This window comes from Ochotona curzoniae, unplaced genomic scaffold, assembly GCF_017591425.1.
Source record: "Ochotona curzoniae isolate NIBS_2020 unplaced genomic scaffold, NIBS_Ocur_1.0 scaffold_3208, whole genome shotgun sequence".
NCBI lineage: Eukaryota > Metazoa > Chordata > Mammalia > Lagomorpha > Ochotonidae > Ochotona > Ochotona curzoniae.
In genome coordinates, this window is record NW_024467106.1 from 5746387 (window position 1) to 5767156 (window position 20770).

The 20770-nt window shown below is 48.9% G+C and overlaps 1 protein-coding gene across 1 annotated transcript in view; it reads right to left on the reverse strand.

Annotated features, from left to right (window-relative positions):
• The window catches only part of GARNL3 (GTPase activating Rap/RanGAP domain like 3), a 138890-nt gene that overhangs the window by 89566 nt on the left and 28554 nt on the right, over positions 1 to 20770 (reverse strand). Inside the window, exon 3 of the mRNA XM_041004369.1 lies at positions 13948 to 14017. Coding sequence (XP_040860303.1) covers positions 13948 to 14017 — 70 coding nt within the window. The remainder of the gene's footprint in view (positions 1 to 13947; positions 14018 to 20770) is intronic.

Below are 20770 nucleotides of genomic sequence, written 5' to 3' on the forward strand. Positions count from 1 at the left end.
ATTTTGATACAGTCTGTGTTTGGTCTAGAAGGGCTGCTGCAGCTTTGCACCCCAACTATGCGTGTCATGAACTTGGGACACAGAGCTCGAGATGGTCCCCAAAAGGTGGGGCCAGTGGTGCTGATATCCCCCCATGCTTTGTTGGTCCTGGGAAAACAGGTCCTAAAATCACACTGCAGTCAGAAGGAGGGTGAGGAAGTGACAGGAGGTGGAACTGTTCTGAGCCGGGCTGCTGGCCGTGAGGATGAGGGGGCAGTCTGCAGCAACACCTCTTGGCTTACACTCTACCTTGTTGTTTTTCAAATGGGATAAAATTAAATGTGGAGCCTGCTCAGCATATGGGAGAATCAGGTGTGGGGTAAATTGACTGAAAGACTGGAGAGCAGGTTGAGGTTATGAATTATAAAGTCCTTTAAAAGGCTGTAGTTAGAGGTGAACCACACACAGAGTTCCGAGCTCTTAGGAGCCAGTGCATGGGAGAAAGGACCTTTTGTTCACAGGATTTTCCCTGCTCATCACCTTGTTAACAAACCACGTCCTCTGGTACTGAGGGCAATTTTGCCTTATGGATCCTCTTGAAAAGACATTGGGTGATGGACAGAGACAAACCCTCAGCAGCAACCTGCGTGAGATGCGCCACCAAGCCCATCTGGCTGTTCTCCACTCTGCTCTCACAGCAGGAGCAAGGCCTGATGCCCAGAATGGATCAAGACACACGAGTCTGAGAGGCACTGGGAAAAGCTAGGCAAGCGGGCGGAGGTGTATCATGGCTGGGTTTGGTTTTGGGCGTAAAATTTCAAGCTTGGGCATCTCTTTGGATAACTACGAATATTCTTCTTACAATTTTTGTTACAAATTGGACAGAAAGGGCATTGCAACTCTGAGTAAAGTAGAGCCACTCTCTGCAATTGGCTAAAGACAGTGGTATTCATTAGAACACTCAACATTTTCTCTGAAAAATACTCCCTAGGCAAAAAGTCCATTAAGAACATGGGCTCATTGATTAAGAGATTGGTATGGGGCCTCTGGAGTCAGACAGACCTCAGCTTAAATGTCACCTGTGCAGGCTACAAGACCTCTCTGAGATCATCAGATACGTGGGAATCCGTTCAATATCCGTTCAATATCCGAGCATCCAGTGTGCGACAATATAAAAGCTCCCTGCCTCGTGTGGCTGTCCGTGAGCATCAGCTACAAGAACAAGTCTCAGGTACTCGCAGCAATGACTGGCGCAACAGAAGCAATTTCATAAATGTGGAAAGTAATAATCCTAACAGAACAACAACCCTCATGAAAGACGCCAGGTTCTGCTCACACATTCTAATCCGTGTTCAAGACTAAGATCTCACAATTCCTCTTTACAGAGAATGGTTGTGATCATTTCTGCTGGGAAAACTTTCAAAGCCAGGATCACCTAGTCACCATCATTTCAGGCCAAAGTTGGCCATTAGCAATCACTCTACATGACAGTACAGTCATCAGGAGAGGAAAAAAGAGAGAGAGATTACCCTGTGGTTGTAAACCTGCTTAACTTTCCAGAGGAAGCCACAAGAGGCATGCTGACATGTGACTCAGACACAGGCTGGGCAATGCCAGCAGACCTCAGCTATATCATTATACTCTCGTATTCCCGAGGGAAGTTGTGTGGTTCCTTTACTAATTTCCCAATTTGCTAAGACCACACAGAATACACTTTATCCCATAAAAGTCTACAAAAACACAAAACAAAACAAACTCTGTATAGAGAAGTAAGATGCCCTGTGCAAAGGATGCTTGGCAGACACAAGTCCTTCATTGCCAAAGCATCACAGTCCTGCACAGCAGTCCTCCAGACACAATGCATAGCTGTGCTGCAGCAAAAACAAAAACAAACAAACAGAAAACCCACCAAAAAGCCAAAATAAAACAGCAAGTTACCACAGATCACCCTTGGAGGGTCCTCCAAAAGTCAAAATCTCAAGTGTCAAAGTCTGCAGCTGTCAGCCAAGTTCATCACCCACTGTCTGGCTATGCAACGCCATCGGACGGCAGAGTGAGACCCCCAAGGAGGCCACCTGTAGGCCATGCCAGTGAAGCCATGCCATCATCATGAAGGGGAGTGCTCATGTAGCCCCTTCCTGTACTGCGGGGGCTGAGGGGAATACTTGGAGTCAGTAAGACACAGATCTGACAAGGAATAGGGTGGTAACCTACCCTGTGTCAGCTGATTTTAAAAGGAGCTGCGGATGGTGGGGTCCCATAGGTGTGAGGCTGGGGAGCCGTGTGAGATCCCCACAGCTGCCATAGGCAGGAGGAGAGGTCTCCATCATTTGTCACCAATGCACATCAATTTCCTGTCCTGTCTGTGGAGACCAGGGCCAAGGAAAGATCAATAAAAGCTACAAACACTCTTAATGTGTCTCCTGACAGGTTTCGATACTGAGCGATGAAGAATGGCTGATGGCGTAATAGCTGTGCTTGCTTAGACTGCTGCCATGGGAGTGTGGATATGCAATTCATCAGGAAGAAAAACGCACCTGTTTCAGCTGCAATGCGCCACAGGCTGCTGGGCCAAACTGTATCTGAGGGTGGGCATCTGCAAGCCCACCATTTTCTCCTTTCCCTTATTTGCGACGTGCTAGGCTAACTCTCCCAATTCATCCCTGAATCTGCCACTGCTGGAAACGGTGCTTGCTCCCAAGACACAGTAGGAATAAGTTTGTTAGGAGCTCAGTATCTATGTCCTCATTTGGGGACAAGGGGCAGGCGCTTAGCCTAGCAGCTGAGATGCCCACAAACTACAGTTTTGGTCCTGGCTCCTAACTCTGGCTTCCTACTAATACACGTATCCTGGGAGGCAGAGGTGGTGGCTCAAGACTTCGATGTTGGGATTCCTGCCACCCACGTAAGCAACCTGGATTGGGTTCCTGGTTCCCAGCCTCAGTCTTCCCCGCCCCCCATCTCCCTGCCACTTCAACACTGCAGGAAGTGAACAAGTGGGAGAAAGTTTTTTGTGTCTTGCCCTCAATCTCTGTCTTTAAAAAAAAAAAAAGAAAGAGAGTGGAGGGAGTGCCAGGGAACTAGCTCACAGCAGAGGGGGAAGCTTTTGCCAGGTGCTTTCAGTGGGAATTTTAAAATCCTTTACTTATTATCTGAGAGGATATTAGACACATTTTGAGAACCCAGCCTAGCTCATGCCCTTCAGAGAGGATCCATACTATCTATACACTCTGATGAAAGTGCCAAAAGACGTATTTATCCCAGAGACTATGTCTGCCCAAGCATTGCCCTCTGAGCTGGAGATGGACTCTTGAACCCAGAGGGAACATTCCATAATATTCCACTTGGGATTTGGAATTCAGGCCCAAGAATGAAGAGGGTATTTGTGGTGGTGGCAGGGGGATGGAGGGACAGTGGAGTTGTAGCTTATGTAAAACTTGGGGACTTGGGCCTGGGAATCAGTTGTGTAGTTTAAAAAAAGAGACAACTTATTAGGCTCCAGGTTCTAGAAATGCAACAATGAACAAGACAGACACAATGAGATGAGAGAGTGTTCAGTAAGAAGGCAGAGAGGGAACAACAGGCAATGTAAGTAAGTGGAGTACAGCAGGTGGAGGGATGCCATCATGGCCTGGGTGGTCAAGGAGACCTGGACAGTTACAGTTAATCTGACACTGGCAAACATGGAGAAGCGCTGAAACCGTTCTAGGGGGCAGGGACAGGAAGTGCAGAAGTCTGGGGCTGGGGAAGAACTGAGTGAGACCTTAACAGTAAAATAAGGGTAGAAGTCTGAAGGCCAGTGAGCAAGCAGCACGGGAACGGTGTGGGGGAGAGCAAGGCGCAGCAGGGACCAAACAAGTCTCTGGTGAGTCTTAATTCACAGGCTGGCCTTGACGTGCAATGGGCAGCCACACTGTGCTGTTAAAATGTTAAAACATCATGTTAACATAAGGACAGTTCTTCACTGAGGTGGAAGAGAAAACACAGAAATGAACCCTTGTGTTAATGGTCAACTGGTTCTTCATAAAAGTACCAGAAATATCCTTCAGTGGGGGAAAAATACAGATATTCAATAAATGGTGATGAGAAAGCTGGATAATCACATGCAAGAAAAATAAGTTGCATCCTTACCTAAAAAGTAATTAGGATGGGCCAAACACATACATGCAAAGGTTGAAATGATATAACTCTTAAAAGTCTAGGGAAGGGCCCGGCAGTGTGGCCTAGCGGCTAAAGTCCTCACCTTGAATGCGCCAGGATCCCATATGGGCGCCGGTTCTATTCCCGGCAGCTCCACTTCCCATCCAGCTCCCTGCTTGTCACCTGGGAAAGCAGTCAAGGACAGCCCAAAGCTTTGGGACCCTGGACCCGTGTGGGAGACCCGGAAGAAGTTCCTGGATCCTGGCTTCGGATCGGCATAGCATCGGCCATTGTGCTCACTTGGGGAGTGAATCATCGGATGGAAGATCTTCCTCTCTGTCTCTCCTCCCTCTCTGTATATCTGACTTTCCAATAAATAAATAAATCTTTAAAAAAAAAAAGTCTAGGGGAAAGCCTCTGGGATATTGGATTTGGCAGTGATTTCTTGGATGTAACACCAAACCATAGCCAACAAAAGAAAAAAATTAGATAAAATGGACTTCAAAATTAAAGGTATTGGTGCATCAAAAAACACTATCCATAGAGCAAAAAGACAATCTACAGAATGAGGAAAAATATTTCTAAGTTATATATCTAGTAAGGGATTAATTCCTAGAATATATAAAGAACTTCTACAACTCAATAAGTAAAAACAAAACAAAACAAAACCAATAACTTAATTAAAGAATGAGTAAAGCATTTGAATAGCTATTTCTCCAAAGAAGAACTATAGAAATGGTATGAGATACTCAGGGGCTGCTGTTATAGCACAGCAAGCAGAGCCATATGGGTGCCAGTATGAATCCCAACTGCTTTACTTCTGATCTAACTCTGCTAATGGCTGGGAAAAGCAGCAGAAGATGCCTCAAGTGTCTGGGCCCCTGTCACCCACGTGGTAGACCCTGAAGAAGCTTTGAGTTCCTAGCTTTGGCCTGGCTCAGCCCTGGCCATTTCAGCCATCTGGGGAATGAACCAGCAGAAGATCCTCACTCTTTGTCTCTTTCTGTGTAATTTTCAAAATAAATTAAGTAAATACATTAAAAATATGCTCAACATCACAAATCATTAGAAAATACAAATCAAAACCACACTGAAGACATCATTTTACACCCACTAGGATGGCTATGGTTAAGTAGGAAACAACACGCTGGCGAGAATGGGAAGCCACCGGAGTGCTTACGCATTGCAAGTGGGAATGTACAGTGGTGCATCCACTGTGTTTCTCAAGAAGGTACAAATTGAGTTACTGTGTGACCCAGCAATTCCTAGTTACTGTGTGACCCAGCAATTCTTAGTTAATATACCTAAAAGAACTGAAAGTGGACTTGGCATGATGGTTTAGTGGCTAAAATTTTACCTTGCAAGCACCAGGATCTCATATGGGCGCCAGTTCATGTCCTGGCTGTTCCACTTCCCATCTAGCTCTCTGCTTATGACCTGGTATAGAAGTCAACGATGGCCCAAAGCTTTGGGACCCTGTGCCCACGTGGGAGACCTGGAAGAAGCTCCTGGCTTCAGCTTGGCTCAGTTCTGGCTGTTACTGTCACTGAGAGGGTGAACCAGCAGATGGAAGATCTTTCTCTCTGTAAATCTGCCTTTCCAAGAACTGAAAGTGGGGACCAACAAGTGGCTGTGCACCAACGTTCAAAGCAACATTCATCATCCTAGCTGCAAGGCAGAAACAACCCAAGTGTTCAGCCCCCGAGGAACGAATAAAGAAAATGTGACCTACGCACACAACAGAATATTATTCAAGTATTACTCAACCATAAAAAGAAATGGAATTCTGTTGTCTGCTGTGGCACAAGGATGAACCTTTGCACCATTAATGCTCAATGAACTAAACCAGACACAAAGGATGGATATGGTATGAGTGCACTCCCATGAGCTTCCTGGAATATGCCAATTCACAGAGACAGAAAGCAGCCAGAAGTCACCAGGGGCTGGGGAGAGCGGGGAATGGAGAGCTTGCGTTCAATGACGTTTCACTTTGGGATCACAGTAAATCGTTCTCAAAGCAGACAAAGCTGCCTAACATCATGAATGTAGACAAGACCCCTGGGCTATACACTTTAAGCATGCTAAAATGGTAGATTTTAAGTTATGCTTATTTTTCTACAAAAAAAAATAAATAAAATAAAAGCCACCAGTCTGGTCTGTAAGGGGGAGAGTGGAGCTGTCCCACAGACATGACAAAGATCCCGTGGGGCAGAGGAAACAGAACCAAATGCATCTCTGGCTTTTCCTGTCACGTGATGCTCAGCCACACCCCTGCCTTTCCCTTCGAGGAGACCTCCTCCCCACTCCATTCACAAAACTACATAATACTGAGCTGGACTGAATATACCTGCTCCCAGTGAGGAAGCAAGCCCCAGGGAAGCAGGGGCGGAGGCTGAGATCCAGCTAATGTGCACTTCAGGGATGCTGAGCTTCAGGCAGCTGGTCTCTCCCAAGCCGGTCCACAGCTGCACAAGAGCAGAGATCCAGCTATGTTCCCTTCCCCTCTGTGCCCAGCGTGATGCCTGCCTGCCCCCGGCAGACCTTCAGTAAACATCTGCTGAATGGCAGCTAAGGGACTCTCTGCAGAGTGGTCTCCAGGGATCCCAGCTTCCGGCACTTACTTATCCCATCCACAGCCCACCTGGAACACAGGGAACCAAGCCCCTAACATTTGCCCTCATTATTAATTAAACAGTCAAGCTTACTTCTTCACAAAGATTTATCCCTAGGCCTGGGGACTGCCACCAACTTGGCCGAGGACCCAGGGCAGTGTGCGTGGTGGCTGTGAATTGTCCTGGGAAGAGGGTTTGGAGATGTGTGGGTGGTGAACTTCTGAAGAAGTACATTACAGGTGAGGAATGGCTTCTGGGAGACTTCCACAGACCTGGTCACTGCAATTGCAGGTAAACGAGAGGGCTGGGACCCAGTGGTTTGGAAGAGAAAAAGCCAGAGGACATGTCTAGGTCAGACCAGGACAGCTGCCCATGTGGGAGACGTGAGTTGGGCTAGTTGGCATGGATCACAGCCCAATGGCATATGTGAAAGTTCGGGCTGAGGGGCCTGCCTGCAGGAGTAGGCCACAGTATTCGCCAGTGAGTGTTGGGGCAGGGGGTGGGTCATGCTAGGCTGGGCCATGACACTAATAAGCATGCAAGTGAACCGAGTCTAGGGACAGATTCTAAGATAATTTGTGGACTCGTCCTTGTGGGACTGTAATACCTGCTGACTTGCATGAGAGTTGGGGTTGGTGATGACTGAGCTAGGCATGGCCATGGAACTCACCATCACTCATGGGAACTGGGGTTCAGAGTAGGCCAGGTTGGCCCAACATGCAACACCCTCAGGTGCACCCAAGAATTGTGTGTGCGGCTGGGCTGGGATTCCACATTCAGTAGTACATGCAAAGGCTGAGACTGGGAGGTGGATTATGCTAGGCAGGGCCCTAGCACCCACTGGGATGCATGAGATCCCAAGTCTGGGAGCAGGCCTGGTGGGGAACTTGGGGAACTCCCCTACTAGGCTGTAGCTCCTACTGGTGAGCATGAGAGTTGGGGCTGGGTGTGGGCTAGACCAGGGAGGGCAGGTCCATTTGTTGGCAGGTGTACAGGCTAGCTAAAGGGATGGGGGACAAGGCAAGGCCAGGCCAAGTTGTAGCACACACTGGCATGTGTAGGAGCCAGTACAGGGTGTGGGCCATGCTGGGCTAGGCTTCTGTGCCCTCCTATTTGCACGAGAGCTGGTGATGGGGGCAGACTGAGCAGAGCTAGGCTGCGCACACATTCGTGAGAGTTGGGGACTGGGGAGAGGCTCAGTCAGGCAGGGCCACGGCATCTGATGGCAAAGGCCAAGATGGGGTATGAGCTATGCCGGGCTGGGTTGAGCTACCACTGGCATATACAAGCTCTGTGGCTGGAAGCAGGCCTGGTTGGGGAGCTAAGAGGATACCCCTATGGGGCTGTGGTTCCCACTGACTTTTGAGTGCAAAAGTCAGAATTGGGGTGGTGAACTGGGCTGGGCACAGCTTCAGCACCCCTTGGCATGGTTGTGGACTAGGTCTGGGGTATGTCAGACTGGGCTAGTCTCCAGCACCTGCTGGTATTCACAAGAGCCAAAGTGGGTGTATAATAGGTTAGGCTAGGTCTTGGCACCCACTAAATCACGTGAAAGTTGGGTCAGGGGTAGACTAGGCAGGGCTGCCTGTAGCACCCACCAGTAAGAGCTGGAATGGGTGTGGGCTGGTCAGGCAAGGTTGCTGTACCTGTCAGTGAATGCCAGGACAGGAAATGGGCTCAGTAAGGATGGGCCAAGCATTCACTGCTGTACATGAGATCTGTGACTGGGAGATGGCCTGATAGAATAGAGGAGTTTGGGGAACTCCTCTGTTAGGACACAGTTCATTCTGGTAAGCACAAGAGCCAAGTTTGGGAGTACCCAGCCCAGGTCAGGTCGGATTATAGCACCCATGGGTCTATGTGTGGGTCAGGTCTGGAGATGGACCAGGCTGGGTCAGTTCTTAGCACCCACTGGCAGATATGAGAACCAGGAGGGGTGGGGCCAAAACACATGCCAGTTCATTTTAGGACTTGGACTGGGGACTGCCTGGGTTGAGCCAGGCTGCAGCACCTGCCAGCAAATGTCGATATGAGGCGGGCCATACTAAACTGGGCCTCGGCACCCACCAACACATACAAGACTCAGTGTGTGTGTGTGTGTGTGTGTGTGTGTGTGTGTGTGTGTGTGTGTGTGTGTGTGCCTGAGCCTGGCAGGTGGCTGCAAGGGCTCCCCTACTGGGTCTCTGTTCTCACTGGTGAGCAGGAGAGCTGGGATTTGGGGCGAGCCAGGCTGGGCAAGGCTACAATACCTGTCAGCCTACGTGTGAGCCAGTTTAAGGGGAGAGCCAAGCTGTAGACTAGGAGACTACATCTACTGGTGCATGTATGAGCCAGATTAAATGTAGGCTGATCAGGCTTTGCTGCAGCATCAGCTGACAAGTGCTGGGAATCGGGGTAAATACTATCTGGCTAGACTGCAGTACCACCTGGACAGTACAAGATCTGGGGCTGGGAATGGGCTGAATAGGGAAACTGTGTGTGCACCCTTCCAATGATTGCAGCTCCCACCAGTGAGCATGAGAACCAGGGCTGGAGGTGGGTCTGGCTGGACAGGCAGTAGCTCCTGCCACCATAATTGTGGGCTGAATAGTGGGTCTTGGTCAGGCTGAGCTGGGCTGCAGCACCCATTGGTGTGTACGAGAGCCAAATGCGATATGCAATATACCAAACCAGTCTGCTACACATACTGGCATGCACAAGAACGTGGCTGGGGGCAGGCCTGGTGGGGGTTACTGGGGGTCACTTTGACAAAGCTGCAATTCTCACTGATGTGTATGAGGGCCCAGTGTGTGCACGGTTTCTTTGGGAACTCCCACCCCTGCCGCTCCCAGCCAAATGGACCGCTGAACTGAAAAGTCCAACCATGGGGAAAACCCACAGGATCTGTGGTCTGACCATGGAATGCTTGTGTCAGAACTGGGCCTCCTCAGTTGCTGAGGCCTGTGCCGTGGATCAGGTGCACATGTGCCCAGGGTGCACATGAGGGACATGACAGATCATTGAGGTCTGCAGAGGATGTCTATTAGGGAGGGCAGAACAAAATGGACAACATTCCTGGCCGAGCTTTGACAGCAAGTATCAGGGTGAGTGGAGACTCCAAGGTGGACTCTGTTCGCCAATGGACTTTGGAGGGATTTCCTCAGCCTTGAAGCAATGAAATCAACAGCATCTCAGAACCATCGAAACCACTTAAGCAGTGTCCTCGGAACATGCTCCACATCGGGGACCCTGGGATGCCATTGAGTGGCTGTCCCCCATCCCCAGATACTGATGTGGTTAGGCTGCTGGGAGCAGCCCTCTCCCCTTCTCCTAGATACAGAAAAAAATTTTTGGAAGCAATTGTCTCATCCACTTTGTCCCATTCCTTATCCTTCCAACCCTAATCAGTGGTCCACAGGCATATACCCTTCCCAACTATGTAAACATCATCAAAATAAATTTATAATAAAAGACTTATCCCTAACTTGTTCGGGGTCAGAAGTTATATTAAAATTTCAATATTTTAAAAAAGTTATTTTTATTTGAAAGGCAGAATTACAGAGAGAGAGAGAGAGAATCTTCTATCCACTGGTTCATTCCCCAAATGATTACAATGGCTGGAGCTTAGCTCATCTGAACTACAAGCCAGCAGCTTTCTCCAGGTCTACTACACAGGTACAGGGGCCCAAGGGCTTGAGCCATACTCTGCTGCTTTCCCAGGCTATAAGCGGGGAGCTGTATTGGAAGTGGAGCTTCCAGGACACAAATTGATGCTGATATGGGCTGTTGGTGTGGCAGGCAAAGGATTAGTCTACTATGTCATGGTACCAGCTCCTTAAAATTTCAGTTTCAAAAATACATAATCCTGGCCACCCTTCTACAGAGCTTGAGTGCCAAGAAACCCAATATTCAGTGGATTCCGCAAAGATTTTTTATAACTCCATTTCCTCTGAACATAGAACATACAGAACAGTTCTTAATTTAATATTATAGTTAGCTTTCCATATCTGTGGGTTTCATATCTATGGATTCAACCAACTGCATGAAGAAAGTATTCGGAAGGCCCGGCGAGGCCTAGCAACTGAAAGTCCTCGCCTTGCAAGCGCCGAGATCCCTTATGGGCACTGGTTCTAATCCCGGTGGCTCCACTTCCCATCCAGCTTCCTGCTTGTGGCCTGGGAAAGCAATCGAGGACAGCCCAAGGCTTTGGGACCCTGGACCCGTGTGGGATACCCAGAAGAAGTTCCTGGATCCTGGCTTTGGATCAGCGCAGCATCGGCCGTTGCACTCACTTGGGGAGTGAATCATTGGATGGAGGATCTTCCTCTCTGTCTCTCCTCCTCTCTATATATCTGACTTTCCAATAAATAAATAAATCTTTAAAAAAAAGCATTTGGAGGAAAAAAATCAAAAAACTTGCCTCTGTACTGAATGTGTACATTCTTTTCCTTAGCTTTATTCCCTGAACAGTACAGCACAACCACTATACTCAACACTACACATCCCCTAGAGAAGAGGGAAGACATGCAGAGATTATAGGCAATCCTATACCACTTCATACAACTCAGGCATCCAGAGGTTTTAGTATCCATGGGGAGGGAGTAGTCCTGAACCCAACTCCCAGAAGTAAAAGAAAATACCCCATTCCTTTAAAACCCTGGAACAGAATTTCAAGAGCTCCTGAGATGGCAAAAATTGGAGCTTTGCTCATCTCCTTCATCCCAACCATGTGGCCACAACATGGGAAAGCGAGGACCAGCCTTTTCACAAAAGGATAAAAAGGTTACACGGACAGCCGTTGATCAACACCCTGGGTATTTCTCTCTCTCTCTCTCTCTCTCTCTCTCTCTCTCTGTCACACACACACACACACACACACACACACACACGCATTAAAAGAGTAACTTTGCAGCTTTGTAGACTACACAAGAAAAAGAGAGACACTTGCAAAATATTAAGCAAAGGAAAAATACAAAATTAAACATGTACTCTCAATTTTGTAGCAGACACTTGTAGCTATAAATATTGGAAGATACCAAATAGAATTGGAGCCAATTGCTGCAAAGTGAGACAGTATATGCTGAACTTTTGTTTTGTAATCTTTCAGAAAGTCAGTGATAAACACACACACACACACACACACACACACACACATACACACACATACACACACACAATTGGCTCCAGAGGATTGCAGAACTTTGGGTGGCCTGCTGCCTTATTGGATTGGGCGGTAACTGGTGGACTGGCAGGGCTTCTCAGAGGCTGTGGTCCTTCAAGAATGGTCCTGGGACCAATATCAACCCCCACCCAGCAGGTTGTTAGAAGCTGTGGGTTAACCCCACACCTGCTGAATTTGAAACTCTTGGTCTGGGGCCTAGCGGTCAGTGTTTCCAGAGGGCTGCCCAAGGATCTTGATGCCTGCTCTAGTCGCAGGCCCACTGGTGTCAACAGGCCATCTGACCCCTGATTTCTGCAAGTCTACTTGCTGCCCACCAGGGCTCCATGGTATTTCCTATGACAAGTCCTGGGTTCGTACCTGCTGTGCAGGGCTCCACTTCTGGGACCAGATTTCACCCGTCCTATTACAACCAGTGAATGGGGTCTGTGACATGTGCTAAGTGCTTTGTGTGCACCAGTTCATCTAATATTCATGAACAAGGCCACATAGCTGCCATCACTACTCCCATTTTACTGATGAGAAAACTGAGGCCAACACAGGTTTATGATTATACAACTGGTAAGTGAAGAAAGGAGGAGGATTTGGGGGGCAGGGGTGCAAGTTAATCAGCACTACTAAGAGACAGAAGTGAGGCAACTGCCTGGTCACAGAAGTTGGGGGAAGCAGCTCCAGAAGGCATCTCTGCTAGAACCCCAAAGTCGCCTGCATGGGGCCCTGGTACTCATGCGCTCTGCAGGGCTCCTCCTGGAATGCAGCCCAGCCAAGAGCATCTCACAGGGCCTTCCTGCCCTTCCCTGAGACCCCTGGCTTGGATGGAGGCCCCCTCCACCCATGCTGTGCTCTGTGTCACTCATAATCCTTACCAGTTCCCATGTGGAATCACAATTGTGCACCCACTCTTTGGGCGAGGTGCGGCTGGGATGGGGGGAATCCCAGGTTAACAGGGTCACCAGTGACTGCCACGAACTGGCAAGAACGGAGTCAATCGAGGCGTCTTTGATGTGACTGAATTCCTCCTTCAGATATTTTATGTATCTCACCTGCCCAGGTAGAGGCAGGAAGCTCCTTAAGAACAAGTGCCAAACCTTGTACTTTTTTTTTCTTTTTAATACTTTCAGGAAAGTATAGCCCTGGGTCCGTTCTGTAATCTAGGCTTGCATTCAAGCAGAATGCTACAGGCCTGCAACTCTGCTGTCATTTTTCCACTGCTTAAAATCTGCAAGAAGGCAACTTATAGCAATGGAGGATAAGTGGGCACTGCACTAGTGGATATAAACAACTTGTTTCTTAAAAGGACATAAATAGTGCTTCATGTTTTTAATAGTTAAGGATAAGCAATATAATGTTAGGAATACATTTCCTGAAAATTCGCTCAAATTTCCATGCTTCTGGAAAAAAAAATTACAATTTTATTTTTTAAGACACTGAAACTACTGCATGCTGACTTTCCTTGATCCTCTTAAAAAGAAAACATATTATTTTTTTTAAAGGGCCACATTAGGTAAGTGTGGATATTTTCATTTCAAATATCTGTCATTCATTACAGTCATTTCATTAGACCAATCAATATTCTTTTAACAGGAAAAAAATAGATCTTGTAAATATTCCAACTCCTAACACTTAACATGAAACCAGAATATGAATTACAAATGTAACATTTAAACCTTGGAAATTAGATTCATACACTTTAAAGAATAAGATCATGTAAAAATTAACTGCCGCCCTTCTTAATTATTATTAAATATAAATATATTTTTTGTACTTAATTTTGTACATCATTAACCGAGAAAAAATACCAAGGCACCACAAACATATCTAATTTTTTTTAAACAAAGTGGAAGACATAAAAGTACATGCTCGTAAAAACAAATAAAGATGACCTAATGCTCCAGTCATCGTAGCCCTTCCTGTGCTGTTCCTTCCAGTCCGATCCCGACACTGTCACCACACTGTCACCTACGGTCTAACAGCAAACAGACAACACAAAGGCCTGACCAGCTTGGCGGTCTCTAACTCAATCAATGCACTGCTGCTGAACAGACAGCATCAACTTACCAGCTCCACAGATCCATAATGTTTCCTACTGAAATCCCCACGTCTACAGCCTAGGTCTTCCGAGACAGAGCTGGAACAAAAATGCTTCATCAGTATTATACATAGCGATTGCACAAACCTTCCGCAAAAATCTGCTATCATTTGCAAAAAAAGAAACAAAAACCCAAACCAGCTCCTACAAAGGAGCAGGCTTGCAGTGCCCGGGCTGCTCACTGCAGGGGGGCCTCCCGGCCACAGCCGCGGCCATTGCAGAGCCCAGCTTTCATGGAGCCCTCGGTTGGGGGGAAAACGCCCGAGTCATCCCTGAAGTCCACGAGGTGATTGAATTAAGCATTTAGTCATTCGGAATCGATGGAAATGTCCGAGGCTGTGGGTGGGTGGGTGGTTTATCATCTCGTTTCTGTGTAAACCAAGGGGACGGGAGCCCTGCAGTAAACTCAGGGCCGGGGACAGAGCTGCTCAACTAGGTCTTACAATGTCTTTCCTTTAAGAGAGCCTCTGCACCCCAAATACAAAAATGCAAAAATAACCGGCAATACTGAAGGCTATATTTTAGGCAGGAAAAAAAAGAGAGAAAAAAAAAACTTTAAAATCCCTGTAGGTCCCCTATGCCCCCACCCATCCCCCTTTCCCTTTTTAAGATTGTTATATGTGGCAATATGAAAAAAAAAAATCAAGGTTAACCCAAATCCTGAATACCTAAAAACCTACAATATTTAGCTCTTCACAGACAGCAGTTAATAGCCATCCCCCACCCCTCACCGAGACACCCCAGAGGCTTAAAACAGTTCAGGAAAATCACAGGCAGTGTCAAGGAGCAATTAGAACAAGGACAAAATTGTCACTGCATTTGCATCTCGAATGCACAGTTATACACTCAAAAGGCTCAGATCTTCCCGACTAATTAGCATATTTAGGACCCCAGGCAGTAACTCTGGAAACCGACAGAGATCTGAGATTGGCAAAATACAAACAGTCACATTAAGTTTGGTTCTAACAGGTCATGCAAACCACTCTAAGGCAACACGGAAAATGACAGCTTCCACATATTCCAACATGCAAAGCAAGGCGCACTTGGTACCTTTTCATCCTTCCTTACAAGGTAGGCTACATTTTCCAAAGGACGGGCCCTCTCGGCAGAGCTAGAGCCAGGCGGAGGCTGCTGCCTGGGACCCACGGGCCTGACTCTCAGCCAGGACACTGTCTGATAGGCTCCAAGGAAGACAGCGCGAGAGAAATGAGATTAGAGAGTCTAATGCTATTCTGCCTCCACCATTTCACGGAGATGGCCGAATTAATCTTATCTGAGAAATTTAACCTTTTGTGGTCCTCACTGTCTTCACTGGAGATGCGTGGGGAAGCAATGAGCACCGGGTGGAAGGGGATTCAGGAACGTTAGCCAGACTACCTTCCTGCCCTGAATGATTTGACTATTTGAAAAAAAAAAAATCACAGGAAGAGATTAAGAAACTTCTCCCCACCATCTGTTCCAGCCTGGGTTAAATCCATGTTCTATGCCCACTTTTGGGGAAAGTATTTGGAGAATACTCTCACTGTTCTATGTATCAGTTCCAAGATCCTTCCTGGTGGTCCAGGGTTACAGAGAGAATGTCCACACTTTGGGATTGAGATCTGACACCTGGCTGAAGCCCAGGGGGCTGTAGGCTGGACACTCCGTCTGCCCCGATCTCAACCCTCTGCTGCACATGCAGCCAGGCCCACCATAAAATAGGTGGCAGTGGAGGCAGCAGTAGCCACTTCCAACACCAACGGCCTGTAACTTGAAAAGAGCAGGTTTTGTGGGATAATGGGTCAGTCCCTGCACTGCCCGCAGCATCCAAGCAGTTCTATGACATCGGGCCAGCTCCCTAACTTTGTCAACAGACAGAAACAAACACCACAGAGATGACAACCCTCCAGTATGCACCAGCCCGTCACCCCTCCCGGACACCTCGGAGAAGGAAAAGAATGCCCCTGAAAGCGAGGCAGCTCGGAAGGGAATGGCTGTGCTCTTCAATCTGCTTCACGACAAAGTGCAGGGAACGAGGGGGAACCCTAAGGATCTGGTCTCCAGGCTCGGGGGTGCTCACAGCTGCCCTGTGCACCCAGCACAAGGGTTGGGAACAGAGGGAATCCTCAGAGAGGGCTTATGTCCTCCTCCCAGTGCCCAGCCTCTGTTGGCTGTCTGGCACAGAGTGGGCGCACAGGAAATGTCTGGTGCATGAATGTTATTAAGTACTTGCACTTCTCTGGCTGTGATTAGCTGATGCCTGCCGGCACCCTGTGAACCCCCAGGCAGGCTGCCTGTCGCTGTCCTCCCTGAGGAACCACTGGGCTTCATTCCCTGAGTCCGGGTGGCAGACACTTTTAAGCATAGACGCAGACCTGTCCTTGCCTCTTGGGCTTGCTCCTGGACAGCACGTCCAAGGCCCCTTTTGCGGGGTGCCAAGGCCGGCAGGCAGGAAGGAGGCCTCCCAATTCCAGGCAATGGCCTCAGAAAGGCAAGGGGATGGAAAGGACATGCAGGAAGGTGGAGCTTCAAAATGGGAGAAGCTTGGATCTCTGAATGATCCACACAGAAGATCATGCCACCAGGAGCATCTGCCCTATGATACGATATAAGCATTTAGCTGTGTTTACCTGTCTTCCCCGAACTCCTACCAGGCAGGATCTTTGCGGTGGTATGCCGCCATGGCAACAACCTCCACTACGTGGCACATCCTTAGTGGACAGCCAGCAGCCAGGAAGGAAACTGATTTCAAAGGCTACAACCACAATGAGGCTCTATGCAACTCAGCAGCAGAACGTGTGGTACAAATTAACACCTGCCATAATTCAGAAGGCAGATCATGTACACCCTGAGCCTCCAGTTCCAGGGAAAATATCTAGAAAGAATCAGAACAAAGTAGCATGCTAGCTCCTACTGGCTGACCTTGGCAAGATTTTTCACAAGGCAGAGGAGAGCCTGGGAGAGAACTGGATGGCTTTCAAGGAAAGATGGAAGGGAATAGAGACTCAGAGAATGATGGGCTAAGAAAGGGGAAAAAAGAAAATCCCTGTGTGTCTAGAACCCAAATCCTAAGAGTTCAGGCCAGTGAGATCTGGGTGGAAACGATGGGTGCCTCTTGCAGACCCAGCTCGTAATATGCCCCATGAATGATCAATCAGTGTGTGTTTCTTTCTCCATCCAATGGTTGGAGAGGGGACAACGTGACACAAGAAGGCACCTCCCTCTCAAAGGCCACACAGGAGATTCCAAGCAGGAATACCCTCACGGGGCTAGGCCAGGCGTGTGAAGTGGCCTTCACTGTTTTAAAGCACTGTGAGTCAGGGTTTAGCTACCACGATGGGGAATTTTATCTTAACCAGCACAGCTTTCCAGAAGTAACAGAAAGTAATGGAAGAAATACTTCCATGGAAAGAGGGCTGGTGGACCTGGGTAAGTGTCTATAAGGAGCTAGTAGACTTGGCTTAAAGCAGCTGACCGAGAGAGAGATCCCATTGGAGGGTTGACTGGGCTGGGCCAACGCCAGCAGCTAGGAACCAAATTTGGTGTTCTACATGGGTGGCAGGAACCCAATGACGTGAGCCCTCATCGCCAGCCCCTTTCCTCCCCCCATTTCCGGCCAGCCCTGATCTGCGTCAGTAGGAAGCTCACATCAGGAACCAGCAGACCAGGAATCAAACCAGGCCACTCTAACTTGGGACCCGGGTGTCTGCTCTGCTCTGTCAAACGCTTGCTCCTGCCCCCACAGCCTGGCTTGGAAAACAGCTTTACTGGAAGCCAGCCACGCCCGGCTTCGTTGCTTTCAGACTATCCACCACTGCTTTTGTGTCACTGCAGCAGAGCTGTGTAGTTCTGGGAGAAGTCCACAGGGTCCCCAGAGCCCAGACTGCTCACTGGCTCCTCAAAGTGGGCCGACCCCTGTTCCCTGCACTGCAGTCACAGGGACCCCCGCTCGCAAGTCCTACCCATGCCAGCACAGACACTCCACAGCAGACGTCACCGTCTGCCACAGGGCCCATTAGACCAGGCCACTTAGCAGCTTCAAAACAGCACAGGCTTCCCCTGCCATTCCCCAACCCTTTTATGATTCTAAGCAGCAGGTGGGGAGGGAGGGGGTAGAAGGGGGTATCCTGAGGCAGGAGGTCCTCAGACAGACGCTTCAGAGATCACTCAGGCAATTTGGGTCCGCCTGGGCTGCAACCCATCCTGCGGCACTTTCATAAGGAGGTGTAGACCTAGGGCTCCCACTGCGGGCATGAGGGGCTCTGGAGGTCTTGAGTGGGAGCTTCAACCACAGATGGGGAGGTGGGAGGTTGTGGCTTCTCTCAACATTAGTTCCCAGATCTAAAAAATGTGGCTGAAAATATCCCCTGGCTAACATGGTTATAAAGAGTATATAACAGGCTGGTCATGGCATAGCATGCTAATCTTCCACCTACGGCACTGGCATCCCATATGGGCACTGGTTCAAGTCCTGGCTAAACCACCTCTCATCAAGCTCCCTGCCTATAACCTGGAAAGCAGTAGAGCATGGTTCAAAATCCTTGGGTCCTTGAACACATGCGGGAGATCTGGAAGATCTCCCGGCTTTGGACTGACACAGCTCTGGCCATTGCGGCCATTTGGGGAGTAAACCACAGATAAGAGATCTTTCTCTGCCTCTCCTTCTCTCTGTAATTCTGCCTTTCAAATACGCATAAACCTTTAAAAAGCAAGCAAGTCATCAGGAACTGACCAGGTTCTCCTGACAACACCTCTGCCTGTGAGCGGCACCTGTGATGATTACTCAGCTTTTTAGGAGTTTAAAATAAGACACCTTCTCCCCCATCCCCTTTCCAGGCTCTCAGTGTACACACAGCAGACAAGATGGACCCCTGGAACTGAGCTGCAGGCTGCCCAGGGCAGGGCTGAGGGCAGCAACACAGCTCATGACCACGCCCTGTCCCTGCCAAGGGCTGGCTTAGCGTGGTGATTCTCACCTAGTGAAGACAGGGCATCCTGTTGCCATCTGCCGGGGGAGGGGAGGGCTGAATGCTGCCGGGGGAGGGGAGAGCCCAATGCAGGAGACCCAGGGCGCTTCCAGTTCCCCGCAGATAGTATGGCCCAGGCTCTAAACAGAAACCCTTCTGTTTTAGCAAATGACACGCTGAGGATGCTTGATCCGCTCTGCATCTTCACATCCGGCCTGGGATTGACAGCAAAACGGCACCTGGAGAAGCCGGACCTTGGAAGAGCCGGCCTGCCGGGAAGGCCAACAATGTGCTCTAGAGAGTGAGGCGTGGTTGCCACTGGCTGAGGAAGCCCGGATGGTTCTGGGGGTAAAGGCATGGGGGCTTGGGAGGCAGCACCCCGCCCACTCAATTGACACAGGGATGCCCCGACCTATCCTCAGAACTGCTCCAGACCCCAGCATCACACCTTCAAGGGGAGGGCCAACAGCAAGGACAGGGGCTCTCTCTGGGGTAGCATTTGTGTGAAGCAACAGACAGTGCAGTACCAGGACTGTGGGGCAATGCATCAGGTCCTCAGGCAGACAGTAAGAGTCAAATGGAAGTAGTTCCCCCTCTCGAGGAACAGAGAAGCTAAAAAAACATGCCAGGCTAGGTTCCAGCTTGGAGGGAGCCCAGGGCCTCCTAACAACAGGTACCAGAATAACTCATTGCACAGAAGGGACCAGTTGTCTCCTTCCAAACGCAAGTCAAGAGATGGGGAAAGCAGAGATGCCATCACACAGTCATCTCCAACAGAACAAGAAAGTTCTGTCTTCTGTTAAATACACGAGGAAGTAGCAAGCACAGGTGAAGCTTTCAAAGGTGAAGGGGCCCAGGAAACCAGAACCCCTTGATTACTTGAGCAGCTCCTGTACCCTACTATATTCTGGAGCGCCAGTGCTCCTTGGACAAGGCTCATGGGTTGACTGTCCCCTAGCACAACCCACCTATCACTAGGTGGTCAGACAGTCTTAGATTTGAATCCCAGCTCTGTCACACGCCCTGCAGTGACCTTGGGCATGTCATCTCTGTCTGAACCTGGTTCCGAGTTTGTAACTAGGGTCCGGCATCAAGCTAATGTCTTTCTCCATGGGAAGATGAAAAGAGATCATAAAGTATTTAGTGTGACAACTGGCACATGGCAGTCACTAAAAAAATGCCAGTTACTCAGTCAGGGACTTGGTCCATCTTGGTCATCAAACGCCCCCAATGTGTGTTTCAGAGTGCCTGGTGTGACAGGCCACGCAATAGGCCTGTGCTGACCAAGTGAATCTTGGATGAACACTGACCTTGGCTCTCCTTTGCTGAACTGGGAAACAAGCTCCTTGCTTCTGCCTTCTCCCCTCCACCCATCCCCGACCAGCACCCATCCTCAGACATACCTTCAGGTTACATCTGATGCCATTTTCACCATTACTGACTCATTTGAGTGCACAGCTACTTCATGGCTGTGACACTGCATGAAAGTAATGTGAAGTGCTGTCATGGGGGAAAACTCGGTCAAGGGTACAAGAGCTCTGCCAGTGTCATCTCCCGTAACTGTACAGGAGTCTACACTGATCTCAAAATGAAAAGTTACAACAGAAAGCCTCTCTGAGTCAAAATCCTTTTCCTTATTCAAGACGCATTACTGAACACCCGTGAGGCCCGGGTACTGGAATGCTTGGTCCCAGATTGCCCAGAGTTCGTGATGTGGTAGGAGAAGAGAACTGCAAGGATTTCATAGGAATAAAAACACCGTGCGAGCCAAGCACACCCGCAGGCAGCAAACCTGGCAATTTGTATCCTCTTTGTAAGCTGTTCCTGCAGTCTTTGGAACAGCAGC